General features: G+C 40.7%; 1 protein-coding gene across 3 annotated transcripts in view; it reads right to left on the bottom strand.

The window, feature by feature from the left end:
* Positions 1 to 296: 296 nt before the first annotated feature.
* Positions 297 to 14740, bottom strand: part of sim (single-minded) — a 144549-nt gene continuing 130105 nt past the window's right edge. For all 3 annotated transcript variants that reach the window (XM_067761768.1, XM_067761767.1, XM_067761766.1), the window contains 3 exons: positions 10562 to 10668; positions 10134 to 10281; positions 297 to 5235 (listed from right to left, as the gene is read on the bottom strand). In XM_067761768.1, the coding sequence (XP_067617869.1) occupies positions 3810 to 5235; positions 10134 to 10281; positions 10562 to 10668 (1681 nt within the window). In that variant the 3' untranslated portion in view covers positions 297 to 3809. The remainder of the gene's footprint in view (positions 5236 to 10133; positions 10282 to 10561; positions 10669 to 14740) is intronic.

Genomic DNA, 14740 nt, shown 5'->3' with positions numbered 1-14740 from the left:
TATACATATGAAATTTTTTTTAGTAGGTCATGAAAAAAACCCTTAAAAATCAAAGTAAAAAAAAGTAAAAAAAAAATAAAATTTCGCAGGCTCGAAAATTATTTTTTTGGGTATGCGTAGTGAAACTTTTTTTGCTGACTCCAAATCCTATCGAAAAATCGATGGCGTCATATCGGTTAATAAATCGACCCATTCTAATATATATATTCTAAGTATTACATTTAAATACAATATACAATGAAAAATAATGGAATAAAAACAAATATATATGTTTTCAAAGGCCCAAACGAGTGAAGTGTAATGCAACTGCGCCATAGAGTAGAAAAGATCACTTTTTATGGTTATGTTATTCAGCATAGTTAAAAATGATCTCTCCACTGTTATAAAGTACGATATAAATATATTGACAATTACCTTAGTAGTATGGTTTCATTTGACTTGAAAAAAGTTTCATTTGAAATGAAAAAAGTTTCATTTGACCTGAAAATGCTATATCACTGACCGCAAGTTTAGTAGTTATAAGTATATACTGCTAGTAGGCAATAAAGTCGAAGACCTCTGTCGGTCATCATTAGACGGCTGTAGCGTAACGGGACAAATTGGAGGGACCTGCAGCATCAGATAGACTTCCAACAGTAGAAGCCATCATTCTGGCTGCGATACACTATAGAGTTTGGTGACCATTACCGAAATGTCAGCTAATATATATGCCTGCGTCTGTGTTGGGACCTCGATGCTAGCAGAGATGCTCACTAGAGCTGCTACTCAAGCGTGATACAGAGTATTCAAGTTAAAACCTCAATGATAGCATAGGAATATTCATTTGTTTTTACTTAAAACTAGCATCGGGTCACTAACGGGGGCGTATCTAATTAGGTTGAACTGGTCTGGCCTCGGCTAAATAAATATGTTCGTTTCTTCTTGCAACACATACTTTAGAGATATGCTGCCCCAGCGGGTTAGGGGGTCAGAATATACCCGCGGTAGGTATGCCTGTCGTAAGAGGCGGCTAAAATACCCGATTCAAGGGGCTTTGTAACGCAACCCTCTCAGGTTGACAGCGCAATATATAGCTTCTCCAAACCCAATTGTCAACCTCACCTATCAGTGGCGAATCCAGTTTCACTAGCAGACGAGGGAAGGATGACCTGAAGGTTTAATGTGGCCATATAAATCGTTCCCGAGATGGCCGGGCTAGCACCTTAATGGTGCTGTGTTACCGGAGCGTACCGGATCTGTATCCCTCAAAGGACCATCACACCGATAACACTCCCCAAAGCCTTCGGGGAATAACCTTATTGCTACAACAACAACAACAACAACCTCTTTCGGTCGTCATCAGACGGCTGTAGTACGCTACAAATTGGAGGGACCTACATCTTTAGATAGACTTCCAACAGTATAAGCTATTATTCTGGCAGCGATACACCTATAAAGTTTGGTTACCATTACCGAAATGTCACATCTGATATATAAGCCTGCGTCTGTTTTGGGATCTCGATGCTAGCAGAGATGCTCACTAGAGCTGCTACTCAAGTGTGATACAGGCTCTTCATGTTAAAAACTCAATGATAGCATAGGGATATTTATTTCTTTTTACTTAAAACTGGCGTCGAGGAAGTGTATCTAATTAGGTAGAACTGCTCTGGCTTGGCTAAATAAGTTCGTTTCCGCTTGCAACACATACTTTAGAGATCTGTTGCCAAAGACGAGGTCTAATATAAAAGCGTGTGATGCCAGAAGGATATGCTGTGATAGTGCGCTCATCAGGAACCGCAAGTATTCTCTTTTTAGAGATATGAGCCATTTTCTTAGGCTAGTACCTAAGATTTATATAGTATAGTGTATGATTTCTATTTGGTCTTAGAGATGTTGCAGCTCCAATCCAGGCCTTACTTCTTGATTGATCATATGCAATTAGGTGGACACATTAATCCTTGTACCGAAAAAGTTGCTATTTGTGAAACAATAACAATGGTAAGCAGGCCTAGTTGCACCAAGATGTAGGGGACATATGACCAGAAAGTCGAGCTGTGTTCTCCGTATCATCAATACGTGCTTTCAATTGAACCCACCTTCAAGGAATTGGTTGGCTTTAACCAGTGTGGATTCGGTCTAAGTAAACTTTTCATCTTATGTCTCGGATCCTTCAGTTTTTATCTCGTATTGATTTTGGAACACTTTAAGCAAGTTTAGTGATATAAACCTCTCTTACTTCCTGCTTTATATAACCTACTGTCTAAGCAAAAATATTCACAGCCGCTGTGACCGTAGCAGTTCACCTATATTTGTCCTAGTGTTCGCCGTCGTGGTCAAGCCACCCAGCTGCAAGCTTTCGACAGATTAGATTGGAGTAGCTTCTCCCTATGATGCAAATTATTGTATATTCCGAACACATCTAGCCTCTTAAAAAACACATACCCTGTCATTAGATAACATGGTGGTGGATCTTATTACTAAGAAGTGGTGATTTTGGCGACGGGTTTTCCGACTTCGGACACTCAATTTTTCTTACCAAGATCAACTTTATTCCAGACAGAACAGACTAGTGTGAGTCGACAACTGCCATTCGAGCAAGCTACACCTCTAAATCCGGCGAGAGATTGGGGAAAGGGACTTATCTTAGCCAACGGACTGTTTAGCTAGATGCACAGATTAAATTTCGAAGGGAAGGGTGGCTTCTTTTAGGACTCGATGTAACCACAAATTCGAGCTGGCTGATTATTGTATCAGCTGCAGTCGGTACGGTAAGATTGCGGCTGATGAGATGCCTAATACAATGAATGGTTAGAGAATTTAACATCCACTGGCATAGTCAATGGGTTCTATTTAACTGCGGAGTTCAGCAATTGAGGGTGCCTGGCCGTGCTCACGATTGTCTCGAACTAAATTAAGATAAGGACTCAGGGAGCTCAGAGTTCCACTGGCCGTTTATAGTATGAACAGACACAGCCTCTGGCAGGGTAGATAGGCTCTTCTGGCCGGGATTTGATGGCAGCCGGTCTACCGAGAACGAAAATCAACACTGATGATGGCACAACGCAAAAACCGGTTTGTCTGGAAACCAAATTTGACAAGGAATGACGGAAAATCGGTCCAATATACATCAGATATCCTTGGGTTCAACCAAGGTTCATCTATAAATGGTGATAGTTGTTTTGACGGCTCACTATCCAATGGGTATCCATATGTCTTAATATACTGGAAAACTCTTTCTGCAGCTGCATGGAGGAGGAGTGATCACCGAGGCACTTCATGCTTGACTATCCAGCATTTACCAGAACTGGGCGAAAGTATTTCGTTCTTGTATCATTCTGGATTTATCCAGGGTCGAGATCAGTTTTAATCGAAACTATGGCATTTCTAAACTAAGACTCTAAGGAAATATAGCTTAGGCCGCCGTTATCTTACGTGGTGTCACAATAGAGAAACTTGCATAGACCAAGTGACGCCCGAATTCATATATTTTTGTACCCTCTGAATAGGTTCGTATTATCTAAGTTTGATCATCCAACGTCCGCCGTGTATTGCCTACCTGCGTACAACACCGATAAATAGGAAAGAGGCGAAAACGGTAAACTTACAAAATAAAAAATACTTGCTTGCGACTCAGTCCAATTTATGTATGTAAATAAACTTAATTATAAGTAGGCCTTATACACTAAAAATAACAACAATGCGTTGTAACCCCTATAGGGGCCACAACGAGATACCGACGATACCAGAAATGCACGTCAGCCACAACAAGAGCTTAGCTTTTATGCTTTACTACTAGTGACGAGCCTGCGGATGGCCATTTCAAGCAAATGCTAATGTACAAAATCATTTGGAATATAATGATGATGATGAGGATCAACAATGACGCTAGTATATTGAGGCGGTACGCTAACACCCTTTTCCACGGCAACTGCAAATGAGCGCGCAATATGCTCTTGTTGCTGCTGTTGATCTTGTTGTTGCAGTTGATGAGCGACTAGCACATGTTGCTGTTGTTGCGACTGTTCCAGCAACTGTGTCTGCTGGTTTTGTGAATGAATTTGTTGTTGTTGGTGATCCATTTGTATTTGCGGTTGCTGTGACTGCGATTGGGGGTGTTGCGATTGCGTTTGTACCGTCGGCTGTTGCATATGACTCGTCGTCAAAGTTTGTTGCAACTGTTGTTGCTGATGGTGATGCGCATGCTGGTGATGTTCCATTTCCATATGTTGGATGTGTTGTTGTTGTTGTTGCTGCGCGGATGCCGAGCCCACCAAAACTGCTTGCTGATGCGAGCTACTATCCGACAGGTAATGCAATTCAAACGTATGACTCAGCTCACTGTATGACGTTTGTGGTGAGGTGCCTGTCACAATCGAAGCATTCCCCGTCGACATTTGCCGTTCACTCTCCGAACTGCTGGAACAACTATTCGAATTTGCTGAGTACGGTCTATTCAATACCAAAGTTGATGCTGAGGATACGTCAACTGACGCGGCATCATAATAATAATGCGACTCACCAGTCGCCGAAGTGCTATTATTGTTGGCAGTAACCGCAGCTCCATTACTATAATATACGCCGGGGCCAGCTGACGTTGTGTCCGGATATTGCATCTCATGGTGACCGATGATGGCACCACTGCTCGTTGATGAGCTCACAATAAGATCATTGATCGGCGGGAAGAGTTGCGTATAATTGAGGTTATCATGTTGTGTTTGTGTTGGTGGGTGGTGAGGTGGCACTTCGTGAGCATGAGCGTGATGAGCGTGAGGGTGCGCATGCATGTGATGTAAATGTGGCGCATGCTGCTGCTGATGTAGGTGCGCATGTGGATGCGGATGCATATGTAAATGCGGATGATGATGTTGATGTTGTGTATGCATTAGATGATGTTCAGACATATAGGCATTATTGTTGTTATTATTACTATTATTGTTATTGTGCGCGCTACTACTTCCTCCTCCCCCACTGCTACTGCTGCCGCCCGTCAGCACCGGTGTGAGCACATTTGGTGGTAGATGAACGCCGCCAGCCGTATCATAACACTGATCTAGTTTAGGGCTTATGCTTAGTGCTACGCAACTTGGTGATGAACCCGCTGCGATGCCATTACTAAGAGCGGGATGCGTGATGACGGTGGCAGACGCATGTGCCGCATGTAAAGATGGCGTCAACGTAGACGAAGCGCTGATTGGCTCACTCTTAACCACGCCCGTTTGTATTTCATTGAGAATCAAGTCTTTGGCCTCCTGCGCGCTGAAAAAAGTGGATGAAAAAAGGCAACAATGAATTAAAACGGGAAAGGTGAGATGTACAAAATACATGTACATACATATGTATATGTATACGTATGTCTACATTTTTTGTGTATGCGTTTTGTATGAATGTATGTATGTATATAGGTAAATGTATTTAAAAAGATCATTAAACATGACCCTGCCAATCCTTCTGATCTATTTCCCATACTGCTATGCTGCGCTCTCAAACCTTTGAATAGGTCTGCTCCGGCCTTTGCTTAGTAGGCTCGAAGCCCATCTATACAGGAGCATACAGCAGGTGAGCAGCGAGTCTCCAAACTCTCCGCCACATCCAGTTTAGTTGTACCCATAAGAGAATCGTGTGAATGTAGACCGAGATACTGCTATTACCAGTGACTCAGATGATCTTTATCTCAAAATAGTTCGACGCAATCGCAAGCGAGGTCAGACAATCCCAAACCATCCTTGATCGTATCACATCGAGCTCTTGGCAGAAAACTTGTCCACCAACCATGCCGTCCAACTTCGGACTATCCGTGAACTACTTAATCAGTTCACTGACTCAGGTGAAACTCATCCCCAGTGCTCTCTCGAGGGAAAGATTGCACGGGGGACAGCTGTCTGCATAAAGCAGACTGTCCTTCTCGGGGATAGAGTCGAGCTTGCTAAGAATTCTGGATTTCCCGAAGTGAGTAATCCCACATCCAAGGCCAAGAAGCCCCATAAACGGCCTTATGCACTAGATTCATGCTCAGCATTACATTTAGTACCAAGGTAGGTGCTGTTTTAAGTGCTCCGCTGATACGAACCCGCGCTGACCAATATACTGACACTAACATTTTGTTTGGTGGAAAGCCACACAAAAAACAACCCACCTCAAAAAAAATTAGACGGGGTATGCAGGCTACCAATGCTTAGCATTTCGGGCGCCCTGAAAACAACCACGACGGCTGCACTGTATGCCATTCTGCGCATTCCACCTATAGACCTGGTAGCAAAGAACATAGCGTTAACAACTGCAACCAGGCTCTGTGCCTCGGAGCAGCTTGAGCGCCGACCATAGGGCAATAGTAGTATAGCGTCATCAATCACAAGATGAACAGACTACCCGATTCCCTATCCGATCCAGAAATAAACAGATCCTACAGACTGCCGGATTACTGTAGCGTTTTCCAAGCGCAAATATTAGCCGTAACCAAAGCAGTGGAAACACTGGAAGAGAATAGCTTAAGCAGCAACCGTGTTAACTTTTATATTGACAGCCAAGCAGCAATTAAGGCAATAATTTCGCATAGCATAGCATCTAAATGCATGTTAGAGTGTAAGCTGTCTCTGAAGAGAATCGGGACAGGGAGAAGCAGACATCTATGTTGGGTCTCAGGACATATGGGAATAGATGGGAATGAAAAAGCGGACGAACTAGCTAAAAAGGGCGCATCCCTTGAAGCTTGCTCCACAGACGTCCCAATTAGACTAGGCGAGATTGCCAGGCCAAGACTGCAGCTATTAGGAGTGATACAGATGTCAGATCTAGAAGCAGCAAATGGCTTAAGTCCTAGGAAACTTCTAGTATTTGCCAAGAGGACGGAGTTATTTTATAACATAGGTCCTAGTTTTTAATAGGGTTTTTCAGTCCATGAAAGCCCGAAACAATTGTGTTGTAAATCGACTCCCACTTCTCGCAAAACACTCATACCAATAATGACAATCACAGTACTAGCCAAGCTCTCGTCGTAGGAACAATTAGCTACGATAGTATGAATGAATGAACCTGTGATTTGTGTTGCAGCTATATGTATATCATGCTGGGACAGAAGCTTTGATTGGGCCTGTGACTGCGATTATTGGTAAGCATGATTGTGAAGTGCAATTTACATCCTACTGGCCTTCTATCACCTTTCAGTCACAGAGATGGTTACAAATCACTGTAACTGAGAAGTAGCAGTCACTGATCCTTGACTAGCTTATTATTTGAGATACATTTGAGCGGAACCTGGAGAAGGAAACGAAGAACAATAGCGGGAGGTTGAGGGAAAGGAATTATGTGGGAGTAACAGAGAAAAAATTTAGAAAGTGAAAGGGGAAAAATATTGAGGAGACATGGAGAGAAGGAAGGAGAGACAAGAATTTACAAAGAATTTTTTTTTCAGGAGCTACAGGATGACAAATGCCACTGTTTACTGTGAAAGTAGATATACCACAAAGGGGAATATTATCGGGCAGACTCAATTATCTTCCTACATCTTAAATGTACCCTGTTGTTCTAGCAGTGACAAAATACCCAGTTTGAAAAGTACTTTCTCATGGCCCTTTTACCATGCCCATTATCAAGTCCCTTCGGTGGATTTTTGTGAGGGCATTCAGGTATAGTGTGAGGGATGTTGAGAAAGACTATTATCTAAAGTCTGCAGTGTTTGGCATGTTGGTAAAAAAAATTTACCTTTAAGTCTGCAGTGTGTAGTAGGACGACCTTGCTGTAAGGGCAAGGGTGTGATATTTTTCAAGGCCTTTAGTTTGCTACATGTAACAGGACGCCACCTCCAATGAAATGCCAATGTTAAAAGGGCATATAATGAGTATTGACGAGGGTTCCCCCACCACAAAGGGAAGGAAAATGCTTATGCCTAGTGGCAGACCAGAGGTACGGGATAAAGATGAATGCTAATTTAAAAATTGTACCAATGTTATTGTCATATAGCTTCTTAGTGGCCGGCCAGGTGAAGTAGGCACTTCATATTTGCTATAAACTCCATAAATAAGGAAATTGAAGTGAGAAAGGTAGAGGGAGTGGAAGTGGAACATGGCGTGTAGTGGGGTGGAACTAGAAGTGGAAGTGGAAATGCTAGTGCGAGTAGGAGTGGGTGTGAGTGTAAGTGGAAGTATTAGTAGGAGTAGGGAGTGGGAGCGGTAGTAGGAGTGGTAATGGGTTACGGAGTGGAAGAAGATAAATGCAATAAGGGATGAACAAGAATGAGAAGAAAAATGAAAGATAAAGCAGAAGAGAATGGAAAAGAGAGTGAAGAGGTGGAGCGAGATACACTTTTAAAATGTAGGCAAACCAATTTTCATATATGAGTCGTTTATTTTGAAAGTGGTTTAAGTCCATTTTTTCTTATATTGAGATATTTAAGGGTTTGTGTTTGATTTGTTTCAAAAATATTGTTAAGTAGTATTAATTTTTTTATGGCTATGTTTTGTAAACTTTACTATAAAAAAATAATAAAACCGAAATTAGATACTAGAGCTTACGATTTCTTCTCGAACACAAGCGAGATTTTCGTGTCTCAAAGTCCTCGTAAATCTCGCGAGCTTCTCAACATCCTTACTTAATCGCTGTATGGACAGTAGTTATACACTTGTTTTTTTTTTTAGTTGTGACTTTTTTGTTGATTATATTGCTTCAATGACATTTAACTCAAAACATAGTTATTATACATATAATTTTATTCGCAATATTTTATTTTTCAACGAGACATCAAGAACATGGCTTCTCGCGAGATTCTCGAATTACTCGTAAGGCTCGCGAGATTCTCGAATCTCGAATTACTCGTAATACTCGCCATCTTCTCAACTTTCAATTCAGTCGCTGCATTGGCAATATTCTAACATTTCGGGGTTTTTTACTTGTGGTTTTGCGGACATTTTGGCTTGTGCTCCAGAAGAAATCGAAATCTCTATATAAAACAGCCAATGAATCGATTAAGTTGAATGTCGAGAAGTTCGCGAGCCTTACGAGTAATTCGAGATTCGAGAATCTCACGAGCCTTACGAGTAGTTCGAGATTCGAGTTTCTCGCAAATCTTACGAGTAATTCGAGATTCGAGAATCTCACGAGCCTTACGAGTAATTCGAGTTTCTCACAAGCCTTACGAGTAATTCGAGAATCTCGCAAGAAGGCGAGACTCGTGCGAAATCTCTTCTCGAACATGTTCGAGAAATCGTAAGCTCTATTAGATACAGATTTTTATTTATGTAATTAAAAAAATGTTTTAAAAAATAAATATTAATTAATTTATTAAAAAATTAAATTTACATTCATTTATTTATTAAAGATAATATTGAAAATTTTGCCATAATTTTTTCCTCATTTAGATTATGTGTGAGGTTGTTAAAATATTCGTGGTGCATAGGTTGTATATACCTTAGTAACTCCATCATATCCTTATACATACTTAGGAGTTGAAATGGGACGTACATTTTTGTATAATGGTGTTAGTTTTATTTTGTTGAAGTTCTTGGTCTTCCCAGACAAGGGAAGTATTTTGTACTCTTTATCCACTTCCATTCTTTATAAACCATTTTTTATAAATCGCATCCAACGTATCCTTAAACAATTTACAGCTGTAAACAGCTGTTTCTCGCAATATCTTTTTTGAGTCATAAGCCACCTTTTCATAGACCGGGTGACAAATATTAAATAATAAGTTTTATTTCAGTGGACTTAAACCAGTTTCAAAATATTTTTTTTTGGATTTTGTTAGCTAAGTAATTTTTAAGTGCCCAAAATCATAGCGATTTTAATAATACTAGACTTAAATTGTTTATAAAAAAATAGATTATATAGGATTGTGATTGATGTTATCATTAACTCCATTTTTTTTTTTAAAGGACTTAAACCACTTTCAAAATAAACGACTCATAAAACATGTTTGAAGAAGAATAACACCCTCCAAGTATTTACTACACCCTGTCTTATCTGGGAGCGTTGCTATTGTAACACTTGAGCAGGACAAATGTTTTTTTAACAGCGACGTTACCTAATCCACCAGTTAATGGTTGCTCTTATTACTTAAGAAAACTAAATCATACTTCGTTTTCATGCAACATACATACATACATACACATCAGTTAGAATGTAGTAATGTTTTGTTTTAATTCAATTCGCAACCAACTCACCTAAGGACATAATTTACACTAACAATACAGTGTGTACGCGATGAACGGGTATTATGCACCACTGTCGCATACGATTGCACCCAAACCCAACCGCCACCCTTCGTCAGGAAACGATAATATTTGGTGGTGACTTGTCCTTTATATATCACTGCAATACAAAAGGAAAAAATATATTTCAAAATAAAATAAACAAAAAAAAAACAAAAACAATGCAAATTAGTTGGAAAAGCAAGGGCGTGTGTTGTTGGTATAAAAATAAATAAATAAATATTTATGTAAATGCATTGAAAGGATTTTAAAATAATTTTCTGAGAGTTAAACAATTGTTCGTAGTTCATGTAAATTTATGTTTTTGCTTTTGTTATGATTTAATTTTAATTTTTATGAAAACAACGGCACACACACGCCCGTATTGCACTCGCACTTACGTATATTGTGGGCGCAACTCATTGGTCCGATGTCCGACACGTGTATATACTGATAGAGGGTTTTTTCAATGAGGTCCTGCGGTTCATAGCCAGTCAATTGGGATACTCTGAAAAAAAAAACAAAAATTAAATTGCAAACAAAAAAATTATTTTTAACTAATTTTTTTTGTTTATAATACAGACTTTCTAAACTTCAATAATTAATCTTGTGTTTATTAAATGAAAGCCTGGATATCTGGATACTTTCAAAGTCACCGCTGCCAAGCTCAGATACGCTAGGAGGACAATAGGACTTCGTGGCATCTGCCATAGAGCACAGAAAGACGCAGTCAGTGTAGTAAAAAGTCGTTCACGGCTGTGAACAAGCGTTTTTTCGTGATCGGTATCAAGGCGGAGTTTTTCAACATATATTTTCTCTGCGTCTACTCGAGAATGCGGTCGACGTAGATAAGGATCGCTGTCCCAACCATATCATCAAAATCTTCATAAACGTCAAGGTTGCTGGGGTCCTACCGTCGAAAAATGCATATCACATTCCATAATGTGACATCTCTCAACGAGTTAAGGTTGGTCGACTACATATCGACCTCCTATATGTAGCACCCGTTTGCCGCATGAAAATATACATCAAAGTACCTGGCTATCTCTTGTTGAAGAAAACATAACACCAAAGATATCACGTCGCGACCGACGACTTGCATAGCACGAGTGCTCAAATATCGTTATCGTGTGGCAACCAGGATACAAAAACAATTGATGTAGTATATTGAAATGATTTTCCGTCATCCCTTGTCAAATTTGTTTTGGTGCCTCGTTCAGAACGAAAATCTACACTGATAATGGCGCAACGCCGAAACCGGTTTGTCTCCAAACCACAGTTGAAAAAGGATGACGCAAATGCTTTCTAATATACATCACTTATCCACCCTGTCGGAAAATCAACGCAACAATATGAATACAAAAGAACACTGTGCAAAGAAGTTTGCATGATCAATAGGCTCCAGCGAGCTCGGAGCAACAAATCGACCCGAAGAATGTCGCATTGCCTTCGAAAGAAGTGGATCGCCCACAACAACTTGCGGTATTTGCAAGCGGGGGAGACAGAGAGAGATATATATAGTTAGAAGAAGCGAACAAGCGGCTGAACGCAGTGCCTGCGTAGAGTATCATATGTTAGCTGATAGGAATAATATTGTTCACGTACAGGACGGGCTTAAGTTATGGAGGGAACATTTGCACTCATTGCCAGATAGCAAGGGAGTTGAGCAACCGATTTCTAAACCCTAGTGTCGGACTATGACAAATTGAGAATGACAACTTCCCGCAAAAAAAAATAAGAGAAGCGCTGGGAAACAAGGGACAACCTGCCGAGTAGCTCAGCAACGAAGCGAATCGTTGGTAAAAAATAAGATATCAACTCTTATGCAAAATATGTTTGGACGACGGTGTGTCTATGTGTGTGTGTTTTTTCTATTTAGAGACAGAGCGAATATCATGATCTAAATAGCTACCGAGGCCTTTGGGCATTTATTCATTGCAGCACGTTCAAAACCGCGTAGGGCGCATGAAGATAATCAGCAAACCGCAGCGGAGTAAGGCATGTCGATAGTTAGAGGCGAGTAAAATCCAAATCCCGTACATGGGTTATCCGGCCGACTTAGGACTCGTTCCGTAACGCCTACCAAAGCTCATTTTTAGCACGTTATTTTATTTTAGATAGCTATAGCCATTTTCGGCTTCATTTTCGACCCCACTATAGGTTAGATTTTTTTGTTGTTATCATCATCGTTTCCTCTTTTCCCTGTGTTTCTACTTTTACCTTTAGGTTGAACTGGCCGGTTAATAAAGATCTGACATAGACTGAATGTATCCATAAAGTTCACTTTTTTAACTTTACCTTTACTTTCCAACTTTCAGTTTGCGCTATCTTCTCCGTTTCATTTCCTCCTTTCATGTTTCTTTGCCTCAGGTTAGGCCAGTTTGAACCGGTCGATGAGGACCATAGACTGAATGAGTCTGTAGTGTTACCAGAAGTTTATTTAACAACCAAACTGAAAAACCCTATCAAAAACCAGATCCTATATTATAAAATAACTCCGTCATCTTAGCATATGCTAACAGCTTTCTAAGGCCTATGCCGCTTGCTTCTTCTATTAGCTGGAGTCTAAGCCTGGCAAGCGCAGAGCAGAGAACATGCTCGATCGTTTCCTCCCCCAACCCGCACTTCCTATATCACCCCTATCACTGACCAAGCTTAATTTAAAGGCATGTGAGGCCAGAAGGCGGTGTCCAGTCAGAATACCCGTCATAAGTCTACAGTCTCCTTTTTTTAATGATAGAAGCAACTTTATTAGTCTAATGTTGTAAGACCTTCCCATAATTTTCGACACTTTACAGACCAGCAATTGGACCCACGTCTTTCCCGCTTGGTCAATCATGTGCACCTCTCACCTCTTCTTAATCTTGCCCAATCTAATTGGGACGTCTACGGAGCAAACTTCAAGCGATGCGCCCTTTTTAGCTATTTTAACCACTTTTTCATTCCCATCTATTCGTATATACCCTGGGACCCAATATAGATGTATGCTTTTTCTCTTACCTATTCTTTCCAGGGATTACTTACACTCTAACATACTTTTAGATGCTGTGCTATGCGAGATTATTGCTTTAATTGTTGCTTGGCTGTCAATATAAAAGTTGACACGGTTGCAGGGTTTCTACTGCTTTGGTTACGGCTAATATTTCCGCTTGGAAAACGCTACAGTAATCTGGCAGCCTGTAGGATCTGCTTATTTCCGGATCAGCACAGTATAACGCAGACCATACTCCTTCCGCTACTTTGGAACCATCTGTGTACACATGTATCGCCTCGTCCGGCATTTGCGCACGCTTGCGCCAACCGTCCATCTCTATTGTGGCCTTAAGATATCCCTCGAAGCGCAGATAGGGAATCAGATAGTCTGTTCGTCTTGTTATTAATGACGCTATACTACTATGCCATATGATCGGCGCTCAAGCTGCCCCGAGGCACTGAGCCTCGTTGCATTTGTTAACGCTATGTTCTTTGCTATCAGGTCTACAGGTGGACTGTCCAGAATGGCATACAGTGCAGCCGTAGGGGTTGTTTGCAGGACTCCTGTAATGCTAAGCATTGATAGCCTACATACCCCCTCTAATTTTTTGAGGTAGGCTCCTTTTTATGCGGCTTTCCACCAAAGAAGAACTCCATAGTATAGGATAGGGTTTACAATCGCTATAAAAACCCAATGAGAAAGAGAGGGCGATAAACCCCACGTACACTCCAGCTTTATTTTACATGCATAAAGTGCCGTCGAGGCCTTCTTCATCCTCTGCTCCACGTTGAGCTACCACGGATGATTCCTAGATAGTATGTGCACGGCTTTTCCTGTATTGGCACGCCTTCTAACTTAGGCCTGGTCCAATTTGGGAACTTGTACCTCTTAATTGACAAAATCATATCCGTATTCTCTGCGTTGGCTGTTAAACCCGACATTAGATGCCCAGATATGAATATGAATCGTTGGATTTCTTTAGCTTTTCTCCTTGCATTTTCTTCTAATTCTCCTTTCCTTATCTACTCCTTAATATCCAGCTTCTTTGGTGTTGTTATTAGATTTAGTTTAAGCCTACCTACCTCAGTGAGTCTTTCTCACAGCAACTCAAACATGTGGATTGTTGAACTTCATATACAAGATCTTACTGGCTTAAAGGCGTTTGTATGGTTTTCAAAGACTCTAAACAACTGGCTGTGTAACCAAATCACAGATACACCGAAAACCCACGCTATGGCCCATTAGATCGAAGAAGGAAGCTACTTCTTCAACTTTGTGTCATTGTGAGAAGAGGTTCTCATACCAGAGGTCCCAATTAAAAGGTCCATTTGGAGCAGGAAGCACCATAGAAGCTAAAAAGATTTTTCCCAAAAATTTATTTTTATATGGCATTGCAGTAAAATGGGCGAACAGCAGGTACTTATTAGGGCGCCTAAAATCAACCAGTACTAATTTCAATTGGATCAAAAACGAACCAAACTACACACTTTTGAGTGGGTGTATGGAAGCTAAGAACAATAGCTACGAGCTTATACCTGCATTTATACAAAATGTTCACATTGTTACTTTCGTCACACAATATGTTAAATATTATCATGAGGGTTAT

This window comes from Eurosta solidaginis, chromosome 1 (genome assembly GCF_040869045.1).
Source record: "Eurosta solidaginis isolate ZX-2024a chromosome 1, ASM4086904v1, whole genome shotgun sequence".
Lineage (NCBI taxonomy): Eukaryota > Metazoa > Arthropoda > Insecta > Diptera > Tephritidae > Eurosta > Eurosta solidaginis.
The sequence above is the reverse complement of the archived record's forward strand: the minus strand, read 5'-3'. Positions and strand labels throughout refer to the sequence as shown.